Source organism: Lagopus leucura, unplaced genomic scaffold (genome assembly GCF_019238085.1).
Source record: "Lagopus leucura isolate 7727_CA_CO unplaced genomic scaffold, USGS_WTPT01 Super-Scaffold_100009, whole genome shotgun sequence".
Classification (NCBI taxonomy): Eukaryota; Metazoa; Chordata; class Aves; order Galliformes; family Phasianidae; genus Lagopus; species Lagopus leucura.
This window is the reverse complement of record NW_024962266.1, coordinates 4,814,522-4,828,652: the sequence shown is the minus strand read 5'-3', so window position 1 is coordinate 4,828,652 and position 14,131 is coordinate 4,814,522. Positions and strand designations below refer to the sequence as shown.

At 41.8% G+C, this 14,131-nt stretch overlaps 1 protein-coding gene across 1 annotated transcript; it reads right to left on the bottom strand.

Annotated features, from left to right (window-relative positions):
- Positions 1-2,241: 2,241 nt before the first annotated feature.
- NUF2 (NUF2 component of NDC80 kinetochore complex) lies at positions 2,242-14,022 on the bottom strand. Its single transcript, XM_042873767.1, has 13 exons — positions 13,859-14,022; positions 13,532-13,606; positions 12,669-12,745; positions 11,951-12,012; positions 11,394-11,491; positions 10,737-10,810; positions 9,384-9,480; positions 8,546-8,608; positions 7,871-8,008; positions 7,458-7,598; positions 6,432-6,607; positions 4,545-4,680; positions 2,242-2,870 (listed from the first exon to the last, which is right to left on the bottom strand). Exons 1-13 carry the CDS (start codon positions 13,979-13,981, stop codon positions 2,721-2,723), a joined length of 1,410 nt encoding a protein of 469 aa, XP_042729701.1. The 5' UTR covers positions 13,982-14,022; the 3' UTR covers positions 2,242-2,720.
- Positions 14,023-14,131: the final 109 nt, after the last annotated feature.

The following is a 14,131-nucleotide window of genomic DNA, read 5'->3' as shown; positions in this document are numbered from 1 at the left end:
GCATTACGGGAGAGGGCACATATCCTGATGTACAGATTTATAATATCAGCAGGCTCCCTTCTTTCAAGGAGAGGACCTGTAGGGAGCAACAGACAGACTTCTATGGAGAAAGGAGCAAAGTAGTGTAAGAAAGAAGGGTGAACTGGGAAAGAGAGCAACAGTAACAGTAAAGACAGCAGCATCACTTAAGTTGAGAACTTTGCTGAGAGGGCTGCAACAAACCATTCCTGTCCAGGCAGACAGCCAGAATTACTCAGTGCTATATTCACCAGGTAGGAGATACTGTACATACATTGCCAGACTACCAGGCACTCATATGGAACAAACATGTCCAAGTTACACATTGTTTACAAGGTTGGAAGTCAAGAAAACTCCAATGGTTCATGTTATACTTTGCACTCAATGTCTGGTGGCAAATATACACGTGCAGTCAGTATTTTTGTACTGGTAATGATTTCACCCTGAAGTAATTCACGTATTAGGGATAGGATGCCTGACAACTTAAGTCTATCTGAAGGATGAGCACAGGGAGCAGAGACAGCATCTCTTCAGAAGGCTGTTATAAGGCTGCTGTTTTAAAGAATTTGTTTCCTTGTTACTTACAAAATAATGTTAATAATTAAATGCATTTGAAGCTAGTGAGCAGAAAGTCCATTAGCCTAAGCTGTACAGTGCAATTTTGCTATGAGCTTTATGTAGCATATGAATTATGAATAAATATGTAGCATAGAATTGAAAAATACCAGTATATGAAATAGTGGAAGCTATGCTAAGGCACATGGAAGACAGGGAGGTGATTGGGGATAACCAGTGAGGCTGCACAAAGAGTAAATGTCCCTCTGCTCCCCACTGGCGAGGCTTCACCTTGAGTGCTGCATCCTGATGTGGAGTCCTCAGTATGGGAGAGATGTGGACCAGCTGGAGCACATCCAGAGAAGGGCCAAAAATGACCCAAGGGATGGAACACCTCCCTCTGAGGACAGGCTGAGAGCTGGGGCTGTTCAGCACGGAGAGGAAAAAGCTTCAGAGAAACTTGAGAGCAGCCTGTCAGTATCTACAGGGGCTGTAAGAAAGATGGGACGGACTCTTTAGCAGGGTCTGCTGTGATGGGACAAGGGGAAATGGTTTCAAACTAAAAGAGAGGAGATTTTGATTGCATATAAGGAGGAAGTTTATTACAATAAGAGCAGTGAGGTGGCACAGGATTCCTAGAGAGCTGTGGGTGCCATCCCTGCAAACATAAAGGTCAGGCTGGAGGGGCTCTGAGCACTGATGGAGCTGTGGGTGCCCCTGCTCCGTGCAGGGCAGGAGGACCAGACGGCCTTTAAGGATCCCTTTCAACTTGAAAGATTCTATGACTCTACTACAGTATATGTGGAAAAAAAAATCAAACTGCATATAAACAGTGTCATGCCAAGCTGAACAGCAGTTACTAATAGCCTGTTTTCACAAGCAGGCCATAGGGAAGGCTACGTAGGTCTCATTCCACTAAGTCTAACCTGTCCAGTTTCTTCTCAAGCTTCACAATACATTTGTCTCTTAAATTGCTTATTTTAAAAGACTACTATGAAATTTAAGAGTTCTGCAAGTTTGATTTAGGCCTTGGCAGAAGATTATAGGCATTTAGACAGATGTACTGCTAAAAGAAACAAGCAAAAAAGAAGATTTTTTGAATGTCACTGCCCTCTTGAGGGAAATTGAGTTGTAGTGCCTTAACAAAGCCATTCTTCCTGCACTGCTATTCAGGTCACACCAGAACTCCCCCCACTGCCTTACTGTATGGTTCAAGATGAGTATTAGCTCCTGAAAGGCAGCAGGTAGCTTCACAGCTGGGAATCACTTATCTCTGGCTAAAGCATAGCTTTGGTTATGTTTTGCTTATAGGTATTTTGGGGACAACTAGACAAGCCCCTCTGAAGCCACAAGAGTCTACTGAAAATCCATAAACTTGTCCCTGGAAACCAGTAGTTTTGTTTCTCCATGAATTGTAGCCTTTTATTTTACCCAACAGATGTTGTCAGAAAACCTCTGAGAGCAAGAACCAGAACATAGCAGTTACTCTGCCCTGCACATTTCTAATCTCTGAACTATACAGGCTTATTCACAGCCTGGTACAGCATTGATTTTCAACCTTTTGGCTTGCCTGGGCTGCAGTGAGTGAAGAGGATTTGTCTCAGGCTCTGTGTACAGCCTTGAATCCTCTCTTCTTTAAGAGTGGAAAACTCTAGTAGTACACATTCCTACAAATGTACAGAACAAGTTTTATTTTCCAATTGGAACACTTGACAGAGGGAGTTGAGAGAGTGGGGAGGAGAAGAAGCATAACATAGCAATAGGATTAAATATCCTTATATCAGCTATTTTAAAAATTGACAGTACTTGAAACAATTGAAAAGCATTCTCAAAACACTGTGGCAAACTAAGTGCCATCACAAGTTAAGCTACAGATATTCCTTTGGTTTGGGGGTTTGTCTGTTGTTTTGTTTTTTTAAAAGGACTGAACACCCAAACATGGACTTGAATTAACATATGTGAGGATCCAATACCACCAAGAGCAGAAACAAGTTCTAGCATCTAGTTAACACAACTGTAAATATGTTCTGTCGTGGCTTTTGAGAAAGCCGTTTTTTGCCTGGAATAACTCTCCATCTCACACAAAGCACAAGTTGCTGAGTTCAGATACGAAGATAAACAGAAGAGGAATACAAGTGAAGGCAGGTCTAAGAACTACTTCCAGGACTCTGAACTCTAAGCAGTCCCTTCTGCAGTTCAGCAATCTTATCTTCTCTTGAGGCTGCATAATTCTTTGCTGTCTTTATGAGAGAATCGTGACGCTTCTCCAATCCAGCCTTCAGGTTTTGGTATATCTCCTAGGAAGGTAAAATGAAACAAAAAACCACACACAACTCCATCAGAAAAGTTAAACCCTTATAAAGTTTAAAGCATAAGCCAGAGAGGTCTCATGCAATTTCAAAGTTATTGCTTCCTTGGTATACAGAATACAGGAAAGTTACAGAACCTCCTAAGACCAAGAGCAGCCACAAGCAAAATCCCAGTATTACCATCTGTTGTATGGCTCTGGTGCTCACAACACTAAGGTTGTCAAACAGCAGCACAATCTTCACACTGGTGCAGATTAACACAGAATGGAGCAGTATCACCAAGACCTCTGCCCTGCAGAGAAGGACCTAGGGGTGATGGATGGATGGATGAAAAACTTAACCTGAGCCAGCAGCGTGCTCTTGCAGCTTGGAAAGCAAATGGTATCCTGGGTTACCTCAGAAGAGGGGTGGCGAGCAGGGACAGGGAAGTGATTGGCCCTCTCTACTCTGCTCTTGTGAGGCCCCATCTGGAGTACTGTGTCCAGGTCTGGAGCCCCAGTACAAGAAAGACAGGGAGCTGTTGGAGAGGGTCCAGAGGAGGCCACAAAGATGATCAGGGACTGGAGCAGCTCCCCTGCAAAGACAGGCTGAGGGAGCTGGGCTTGTTCAGCCTGGAGAAAAGAAGGCTGCGGGGTGACCTCACTGCAGCCTTTCAGTACCTCAAGGGAGCCTACAAACAAGGGGAGTCAACTCTTTGAAAGGGCAGATAACTGCAGGATGAGGGGAAATGGTTTTAAGTTGAGGGAGGGGAGATTTAGGTTGGATGTCAGGGGGAAGTTCTTTACCATGAGAGTGGTGAAGTGCTGGAATAGCTGCCCAGAGCTGTGGATGCCCCGTCCCTGGGGGTGTTCAAGGCCAGGTTGGATGCAGCCCTGGGGAGGTTGGTGGCCCTGCATGTGGCAGGGGGGTTGGAGATTCATGACCCTTGAGGTCCCTTCCAACCCTGTGATTCTGTGACCTCTGCCCCTGCGACTACTATGGCTGTCCTCCCAGCACAGACAGTACTTCAGCACCAAACAAATAGAAGATGCTACAGGCTGACTGCAATCCCTTACTCCTAACCCACCAGGATTTCTGCCTTTCTAGAACTGACCTGGACAATCCTCCTCCTGAAACTGTAGGAAGAATGGGTTTGCAACATGGCAAATGTTCCTTTATTTGAGGAAGACTGTCAAGAGGTTTCAGCATTGCTTGTGACTACAGCATGAAGGTAAGGCCTCAAGGAATAGGTCCCAATGGCCCAGCAAAATAAATAAAATCAGACTGCTTAGAGCTAGAAGGTTTGTGATACAGAAATGGACATCACTGAAACTAGGATAGTATGTGCTAGAGATACACACGAAAAGACAAGTTCAGTTTCATCTCTCAAAATACTGGGCCATCGTATCATTCCAGAACCATTTCCCAGGTTTGCAAAGCCCATTTCTTCTACACACCACATATAGCATGCAGACACATTGCAAACAAATCCTAGCATCACAGCAGAACCATAAGCAAGTGCTCTCTGTCTCACTATCCACTCCAACCAACACCTGCTCAGCTTACTTGTTTTTAAGGCTGATAAGAATTATTTCATCTGCACAGACCAAGCTGAATATCAATTTCCAGACTACCAAACAGATTTCCTCTAGAAGATAAACAAATAAACCCTACACAACTCACTTTAGCTTTTGTTTCTTCTTTTTCAGCATTCTCATTCAGTTGCTGGATTTTGAACCTTGTCTGTTGGATTTCCTTGTGAATTGCTGTCACTTTATCATATACAGCACCCCTCTTTTCCTGAACTCTGTTAAAATATCTAAAGGAGGGAGAAAAAAAAAAATTAGTACTGAACCACTCAGCCAATTCCAGATTAAGCTTAACCCCCCCCCCAAACTTGTATTTAATTAGCATGCCAAGTGCAGTTTCTAGAGACAATACTGCAAAGAGTTTACTTGCTCTGAAAGTACAATTAGGAAACGTGGATATTTGTCTAATCCTTCATCTGGAATAGTATAGATACGAAAAACAGAATTCAAAATGAAGTTACAGGGATTCACTGAAGCCCCTCCGTTGCTGTCAATCAAAACTGCAATTACTCCAATAGAACTGACTCAGCTGAAGCCTGCAGATAGCTGGACACTCCATCTTTGAGCCTTTGTAGAACACATGTAGAGAGCCTGGGCTGAAGGCCAGCACAGGCTTAGGACCCAATGTAGGAGTCTGAAAGCAACACAGTTGCATTTGGTGTTTCAGCACAATTGAAAGTCACATTCTCCTCAGCCTCAGATCCCCATATTCCATCCACCTGTGAACATTATTTCCAAATCCTTCCAAGCTTGCAGGTGAATTTAGCTAGCTCCAGCTGTAAGCTGCCATGTAATCAGCAGTGTTACTGTGGGAACAGGAGATCTGCAGAAAACACTTAACACTTTATACTATTTGCACAATAATTACAGTTGGAACTGTAGCAGCTGCTTTCTCTGAAGATTGGGCTGAAATCATTCAAACTTACTGAAAGCATATTTATATCTTTCTACCTCAAGGGAACAGTGAGGACACATTTTCTTACCCACCAGTGAAAACTTGTTTCCAAATCAAGGCAACCTCCCTTTCTCTCTTTCTTATCAAAGCATCTAATTTAAATACTCAAGGGAAATATCTAACATTAGAAACAGATAAATTGGCAGCAACATTTAGTACAGAGGAGCATTAGGCTATTATTTTCATTCTTTAATTAAAAGCTGCTTTTCCTTCCAATCTCCCTTTAGCTGATAGTGCCCTACATGAAGAGCAGAGGCCTAGGAATCTTGCTGCCTTTCTTCATGATGGTGACTTAGACTCCACTCTCACTGATTTGGAGAAAAAAAAAAAAAAGCTTTCTTCCACCTTTTTTAAGCAACCCCAGCCAGTAATTTTCCACATCCCTTTTCCTATTAGTGTACAAAAGCATTATATAACGAGCTTTCTTTACCACAGTTCAGCACAGTGAACATCAGGGAAGCCATGACCTTACAACACCACACTCTGCTACTGCAGAAGTGACTGCTGTGTGTAAACACTGCTCTGCAACTTGCCTTTAGCATACAGTAGAAAGAGAGATGGGCTAAGAGGCTTTGATCAAATGACACTTTTCCTTTTGTTTTAGAAGCATCATGTCAGGATAATGCTCCTCTGAGATACGAGCCCCATTTCCCCATGGGTCTTGAACATCTTTGATAATGAGCAAAAGTGGCAAGGGAAATTATGAAAAATTCATGAAAGGCAAATGGGGCTTTGTTGAAGTCTGATAAGTTAGGAAATTATCCCAATGTGACATTCTCTTTAAGAAGATAAAAGAATCAAGAATAAGCATTATAAATTAAATTAGCGATCCAATAAAAGAATTGCTGTCAAGTCACATTGCAATTATTGATTTGAGACCCCAACTCCCTGCCTGCAGCACTACTGGTCTTCATACCAAGCTATCCCACATCACTCATTTTCCTCTTAGCGCTAAGCTACATGTTTGTACCAGCACATAACGAAGACATAGAGCAGCAGCAAGCAGGAATATCAACTCATCCTTACTCAAATACAGTGTGCTTATATTGCTCAACATCTTCACGCTTCTTTTTTATCCTTATTTCAGCTGTAGACAGCCTCTCATGCTTCGCAGTGACCAGTCTCTTCAGGGACATTTCATCCGTCTTCCCTTTCTTCAGCTCGATTTGAGCACTCTCCAGCTGGTCTTCCAGATTTCTGACCTGCAGTATGTAAAAAGCATTGAAATAAACCAAAGTGGGGGGTATAAGCAGAATGATAAACCATATTATCATCATGATAAATCATTATATACCAATTATAACCGATTATATAATGATAAACCATGTTAGAAGTTCCCTAAGATCAGAACAGTCTTCCTGCTTTTTAAAGATCTGATAGCTGACCAGCTTTCCTTACTATCTCCCAGTTTATCTAATTAGAAATACATCAGAATGAACAAATTACTATTTGTATCATTTTTAGAAGCTACTTTGAGCTCTGCTGTAGCTCTTAGGCTATGGTTTTATGAAAATGTCATACAAATAACTTAAAAGACTATGCTGTTTTTTCCCTAAATGCTCTTAACAACTCTATTCTCAGTTTAGTAGTAACTAGCAAGGTACTTTGTGACAAGCACTTCAGCAGAAGTTTAGCATAGTACATCAATAAACTAAAACCTTGAGAGATAAAGTAATCTTGAAGTAACAGTTTATTTGCTCTAGTTTCAGCTCTATATGCAGAAGAGAACATCTCACTTCCATTCTTCTTCCATCATTTCCTTCTATCAACCCCCAGATAACAATTTTAGGTCAGGTATCTATGGCAACAAAGCTTGAGACTATTAAAAGTGGCCAAAAGGACATTAGTGGTACCCAGCAAAGCAGCAGCTATGTTTTACTGATGTTTCCATAATGAGGTTTTAAAGTGATCCAAATTCTTTCTTTTGTGAGCAGACAGGAGAAGAGAGCAGATGTTTACTAATGACTCGACTAACTGACTTGACTAACTGACCTCGACTCAGACTGACATTAAAAGTTCTCCCTAACCAAGTTTAACTTTGGTAATACAAACCTCTGCTAATACACTGGCCAGTCTTTCCACATTTGCTGCCTGTCTTTCCATCTTCTTCTGATATAACTGCACCTCCAATTGGCACGATGGCAGAACTTCAACCAGGTCTCGATAACCTTCGTATTTCTCAATAACCTCTTGCTTTAAAAAGAAAAAGTATTAATAGGGGAGTTCAGCAGTTACTGTCAACGTTGTACTGTGTATATTGACTTCTGCCCATTTCTTTCTTGCTAGTATTTGGACAACCTGGTCTAGTGGAAGTTGTCCCTGCCTATGGCACAGGGGAGTGTGGAAATAGATGATCTTTAAGTATAAGTCACTCAAAAACTAGTTTAAAACAATGGAAGTTCAGTAAGATGCACTTTTAAAGTTTAAAATCTCCTCATGTGAAGGAAAGGAAAAGCAAATCTCACCTTGGATTTCTTGAGTTTCTTAACAGTCTCCTTCATTAGTTCCTTATAATTCTTCAATTCCTCTGGGCTCTCCACAATTTTTGATTTCAGCTGCTCTTGTTCTTCTTTCAAAGTAGCCATTGTCACTTTAAGCTCATTCTAGTTACAAGGACAAGAGAACTTTGGGTCATTTAAGTTGCCAATTGCAAAGAGGAATTGTGAAGCATAGTTTGCATGATCTCACGACCAGACAAATTCTTTTCTCTAAGTCATTCCTTCTTAGGAAGTCCTTTAAAAAAAAAATTCCTGTGAACATCAACATTCTCAAAACAATTAACAGTCCACTCTGCTCCCTGAGCACACTCAGTGGTACAGCACTGAGTTGTAAGAACAGTATTTAACCCAGTGCTTCACAGAACACCTGCCAGCTAAAACACATGGTAAGCAGCTCTCTCCTTCAGAGCCCCTCACTTAAGGCAACTCAGGCAGTCACTGCAGGGTTTCCAAGTCAGCTGTGATGCTCACGTGGAAGAGCACCACACTTCCCATGGCATGAAAGTGAAGCAGTTCTTGAAAGATGAAAAAACACAACTAGTAACCACATGAACATTAACTAGCTCCGAGAATAATCTAACCTTACAAAGATTATCTATTAATTGAATTAACAAGCTACAGCCTACACAGAGATGAACTCACCAGTTTTCTGGTCCTCTCTGTAATATCTGACTTCTTTTGTGAAATCACTTCTTGCAATGCTGCCTAAGGGAAAAGAAAAAAGAAAAAACAAATTGAAATAAAATTGAAATAAACATCTCTACAGCTACTGCCTCCTTTGTCCTTCTATTAGACACGTATATGAGATCTCACTGATTGTTTCTTCGGTGCACCAAGACTAGAATACAAAATTGCAGCCTAATTGCACTAACAGAAGGCCCTCCAACTATAGAAGTCAAGCCCACGGTCAACAGTATTCATGGCAGAAACTTGACTTACAGTAACATCCAAAAAAAAAAAAAAAAAAACCTAACCACATTCTTTTTCTCTCTCTCCAACACAGCTGAAGAGGTCTATGAGGTCTTAAGGGCAAGCCTGCCATTGCTGGGCAGTTATCCCATCCTGTGATCGACCTTGCTGTTTTTGTTAGCCATTCCATTGGGTGACCTTCCTAAGGCCTCCTGTCACCTGCCATGGCTCATCTCCAGTTCTCATTCTTAAAATTCAGGAGCAAGAAAAAACAAGAACTTACAGGGAACAACAATAAGTGGATCTTCCAAGTCATGGCAATAACTTATTTCAAGAAAGAACCAAATACATTTCTGTGTTCTCTAAATCTGATTTCATGCGTGTTTTACATTCCTTACAGGTAATGCTAGAGATTAGACAGGACTTAGTGTTGCAATAACCACTTATGATTTAAATCTGAACACCCTGCTTTATTCTCTGTACGAGACAAGGAACAAAATAAAAATCAACAGAAATAATGTTGATCAGAAGCCTTGGCACCAGTTCAGAGAAATACACAAAGAGATCATACTGTTTTCCGACGATAGTCATGGCTTAGAAGTTGCTCCAGTTCTTGAATGTCATCCGACAGTTGCTTGAATTCTGCTTGCTGTTCAACTGGAACAGTGCTAAGCAAAAAAAATAAAGACATTAGACAGGTCCAGCATCACCATAATCAGGTGAGAGTACAACAAATGAAACAGTGTTTCTCCAAAGGCTTTACAGCCAGCAACATCATGGATCAGGTCGAAACAGTCTCAAATTAATACAGCTTATTTCCCTGGGCTTATAAGCCTTTGTAGGCAAAACATCATCTAAAGAGCAATTTCAGAAATAAGTGGTACAGGTTAAAGTAGGACCATATATTTAATGATAGCATTAAATACAAATGGGCATGAAAGAATACTTCCACCAGTTTTGCTTGGAAGTACGAAACCTGCATATTGTGATGTGCCAGAGGAACAGCTCATATTGAGATACAACTATAGCTAGCTAGAGATCCTCCTGCCTTGCACATATCGAGAGCAGTTATCAGCAAAGAAGCTTTTGGTTTTGAAAGCAATCTTGGGAGCTAGCCATCTTTTTAGCCTGTTACCTACAAGCAAAACAAACTTAATGGGACAAAGGTGTAGACAGTGCAACTCAACTGCCTAAAACAGAGAATAGGGCAAATCTGTCAAATAACTGAGGAATGCTGCTTCACCCATCCATTAAGTTAAAGACCAACTTCCTAGAGCTATAGAAACAATAAAAGACAGATGACTAAACAAACTATAACATCAAGTTCCTCTTTAGTCTCCCCAATATACAAACCAGAGTATCTTCTCAAAGCAACTACACAGACCCAAAGCCACACTTATTTCCTGCCAGCAGCCTTTCTAGCTTAATGCCATCAGAACTGCCTCTGTAACCAAGTGCAACACAAAGACATCTCTATACTTTCTGCTTTATTTCCCAACGAGGCTAACCAGCAGCAAACTTAGACAAGTGCCAAAGGAGAAGTGAAGCCTGCTCAAATTAAAGGCTCCTAAAGGAACAGAATTGGGCATATAAATATTTTTTTCCTTATTATATATAATAATATATATATTTTCTTCTCTATAATACATGTGGGTGCATGTGATGAGGGCTCAAAATGGAGGAGAAGCTAGTCAGATGAAAAAACAATAAATAAAAACAGGCTACAAATTCCACTCCCATTAACAAAGATTAATCAGTGTCTCGATTTATTACACCTACACACTTAGATTCTGCCACCTATAGCATTCTAGTCTCACAAAAAAAGAAATCATATTACTGAACACAGTCACATCTCTTATAGACAAAAAGGAATTTTATCTGCATCAGACAGAAAGATCCTGGGACCTTCAGTCCTCATACTCACTTTAGCTTCTCCAGCTTCATTTCTAACTCCTGATTTGCTGTCTCCAGTTGTTGGTGTTTCTCCATAGCAGATTTCTGCAAGTTAAACATTCAGAACTTTTTGTTTCAGAGGAGTAGTTTCTCTTGAGTCCTATGAGGCCCCTGCTCATCATTTCACATGACATGCACGATCTCTGAACTACTGAGATATTCAGAGAGAAACCACCTGCAGTTCTAGCTTCAAGCCAACAATCACTACATCTATATTTTCTCCAAACAATTGGAGATGTCAAACCTTCACTTACAAGGCTGAACTACCAAATAAAACTGGGGAAAAAAAAAAAAAACTTCAGCTGACAGCTAAAGTAGTAGCTCAGCCATGGTACCAAGCAGAAACCTTTACAATGTCAACAAGCCCAGCCACTCATTCTTCTGAACTGACATGTTTCCCTAAGGGCATTGCAAAGTTCTACATGGAGCCATTTACAGTAGTTGTATTTGATGTGTAATGTAGCTGTACAAGAATTTTTAGCAAACGGGTACCTGCTTGTATTAGCTATATTTAAGATTCTCACATCACTTTAGGACGCTGTTGAAAAAACACAACCTTTATGTTCCCAATTGTAGGTTAGCATTAAGTAACTTCAGTAAGAGTGTGGAAAAACAGCATCAGACTTACATAGCTCAGCTGCAACTCCAAGTAGGCCTCGCGTCGGCATTCTCTGAAATGCACAAAGTTGAGAATGCCGCTCAAGAAGCGAGCTGTCCTCTTTGCCTCTGAAATGGAAGTTACAAACCATTACTACTTCTGTCCCTGCACACATTGTAATTGCTTAGAGAAAACTGGGCAAAGCATAATTTGGAGGAGAGACAGAAACTGCAAGAGAGAATACGTATTAGCTCTTTCCCTGCTCACCTTGCAAAGATTTCACAGGCTGCAAGAAAAGCAGCCATGAGCTTAATGCCAGATCTCAGCAATCCTATGCTATGTAACAAATTAAGAAAATGGCACCTAATAGAAAGATTAATAAAATACAGCCTCACTGTGTTATCCTACTAAAGGAGTAAGATGGAGAACCATCATTAAGAACCATCTGTAAGGTCAGATGAGTAGCTGGTGGGCAGGGATAGATCTCCATAATAGTTGCCCACCTGACTAGGTCACACAAAAGAGCCTAGATAACAAGCAGTGGCCACCAGCCCAGGAAACACAAGGCTTACAGTGCATTGGCTTACTTGGATTTATAACATCAGAAATTTGAAAATCATTAACCCGGCACACTGGAAGGAAGCGCTCCCTGCAAAGAAACAAAACATCTTCAGTGATTACTACACAGTTTTTGCACTATATACACAGACTAAAACCAGATAATGTCCTCTCATTGCAGAGCACATGCACAGCAAGCACACAGCAACAATAAGCCTCAGGAGAATAATACAGTAAGACTACTGTGCAGATCAGCATTAAAAACCTGTATTCTTACAGCATCTCTTAGGATTTCTATGAATACTCACCTGCAGAGCAGCTTAAGAAATTCCTTCACTTAACTGAGGGAATCAATTCTGCCATTAAAACAAAAATGAAGCTACAAGTGTAACACTCACATCATTTCAACAGATACATCTAAACAGAATTCAGACAAGTACCTAAGATCCTTCTGTCAGGTGCAATGGTGAACTTCAACTCATTAGAAGCACTGGAGTTTTTTGTTGTTTTACTTTGTTTTTTTAAATAAAATTATCCTCCACACAACTCAACTATATGTAGCCTCCTAACACATTCATTTGCCTGCTTGGAATTAAACTCCATTACCACACTGCTGTCGCCTGTTCACCTGAAAACTTTGTTTTGCTCAGAGACAAGTAGTGGAACCAACCACCAGAGGCACAGTACCCCACTGCTTCTAGTAACTCCCTATAAACATTCCATTAAAAAGTGCTATCTTGTACTTACATATGAATATACAGATTACAAACAGGTAGAAAGCCTTCAAATATCTGTGGATACACTATATCAACGTTGACTGGCATCTGAAAAATAAAGAGAGCCAATACATAACCAGAGTGCATTCATGGGAGAAAACACAGGTTTGATCCCACAGCGTAAGCTCATTAGAATTAGTTGAGGACTGTCTTCCATCCGAGGTGGACACAAGTCAAGAGGCTATCAAGTAAGCAGATGAATCATAGAATGGCCTGGGTTGAAAAGGACCACAACGATCACTGAGTTTCAACCCCCTGCTGTATGCAGGGTTGCCAGCCATGAGACCAGGCTGCCCAGAGCCACATCCAGCCTGGCCTTGAATGCCTCCAGGGATGGGGCATCCACAGCCTCCTTGGGCAACCTGTTCCAGTGCATCACCACCCTCTGGGTGACTATCAGGAATCCATTACTGTCTAGCAGAAACAGCAGATAAATGAAGTGTTAATCAGAAGGATATCAGTTAGCCTAGACCACCAACTGCCCCTCACCCTGCTTTCCTCTCAATTAACAGAGTAGAGGTGATTAACATTAAAAGCACCATTTGCTTCCCCTCTAACCCAGTCTAAAGGTCCTTCTAAGAGACCCTCATCCATCCATGGTCAAAGCCAGATTCCCAGGAAGCCTGTATGTTTTTTTTACAACATATATAAACATTTATTACAATATACACACACACACACACATATATATATATGCATATATAAAAAAAGAAGAGTATACCACTTGCCATTTTCTAGTAAGGTGATAAAAGGGAGATTTGACAGCATTTCACGGGGAAAGCACAATTCTTTTCTCCTTTCGCATCTCCTTACCCCCTGCCAATGCATACGTACCATGTAGAAGTGCTCCAGGCGGATCCCATACACTTTCTGCAGAATTCTTATGAAAATCATGTGCAAAACTTCAGGCTGAGGAAGCAAAGGGCACAAATCAGCATTGATGAGGACAACAAAGCAGTTCTGCCTTTTAACACGTGAAAAGCAAATTCACCAAGACAAAAACAAGCTTTCCTTTCCGGCTCCTTGCAGCTCAAGCATTAAAATACAGCTAAAGGAACAGCAAGCAGCTCTGCTAACGAATACGGCAGTGCCTTAACACGAGGCTTTCTGGTCACGGGGCGCGCAGCGCAGCCCCACAGCACGGCGGGGGCCCTCACACACCTTGAGGGTGGCGAACAGGTCGGCCTTGGTGAGGTTGCGGGCTTCGGCTCCCACCAGGACGTGGCTGCGGAGATAAGCGACAATATCATCCGGGCTGTAGCGGGGAAAGGTCAGCGCCTCCATCACGGCACCAACCGCCGCTCCGCGCGCCGCTTCAATCTGGCGGGCGCGCCGCGCGCGTCACGCATCCGCCCCGCGTTGGCCTATCAGCGGCGGCGCTGGCGGGAGGAGGGCGGAGCTTTGCCAGGCTCCGCCCCCTGGCGGCCGTTAGCC

Bases quoted from the DNA above. Each gene is read 5' to 3' on its own strand.
- NUF2 (XM_042873767.1), bottom strand. From the start codon at position 13,981: ATGGAGGCGCTGACCTTTCCCCGCTACAGCCCGGATGATATTGTCGCT. The intron at 11,492-11,950 runs GTAAGCCAATGC...CTTCCATTTCAG, and splicing joins TTCTGATGTTATAAATCCAA to AGGCAAAGAGGACAGCTCGC. The intron at 7,599-7,870 runs GTGAGATTTGCT...TTCTTTTTAAAG, and splicing joins AGAAACTCAAGAAATCCAAG to CAAGAGGTTATTGAGAAATA.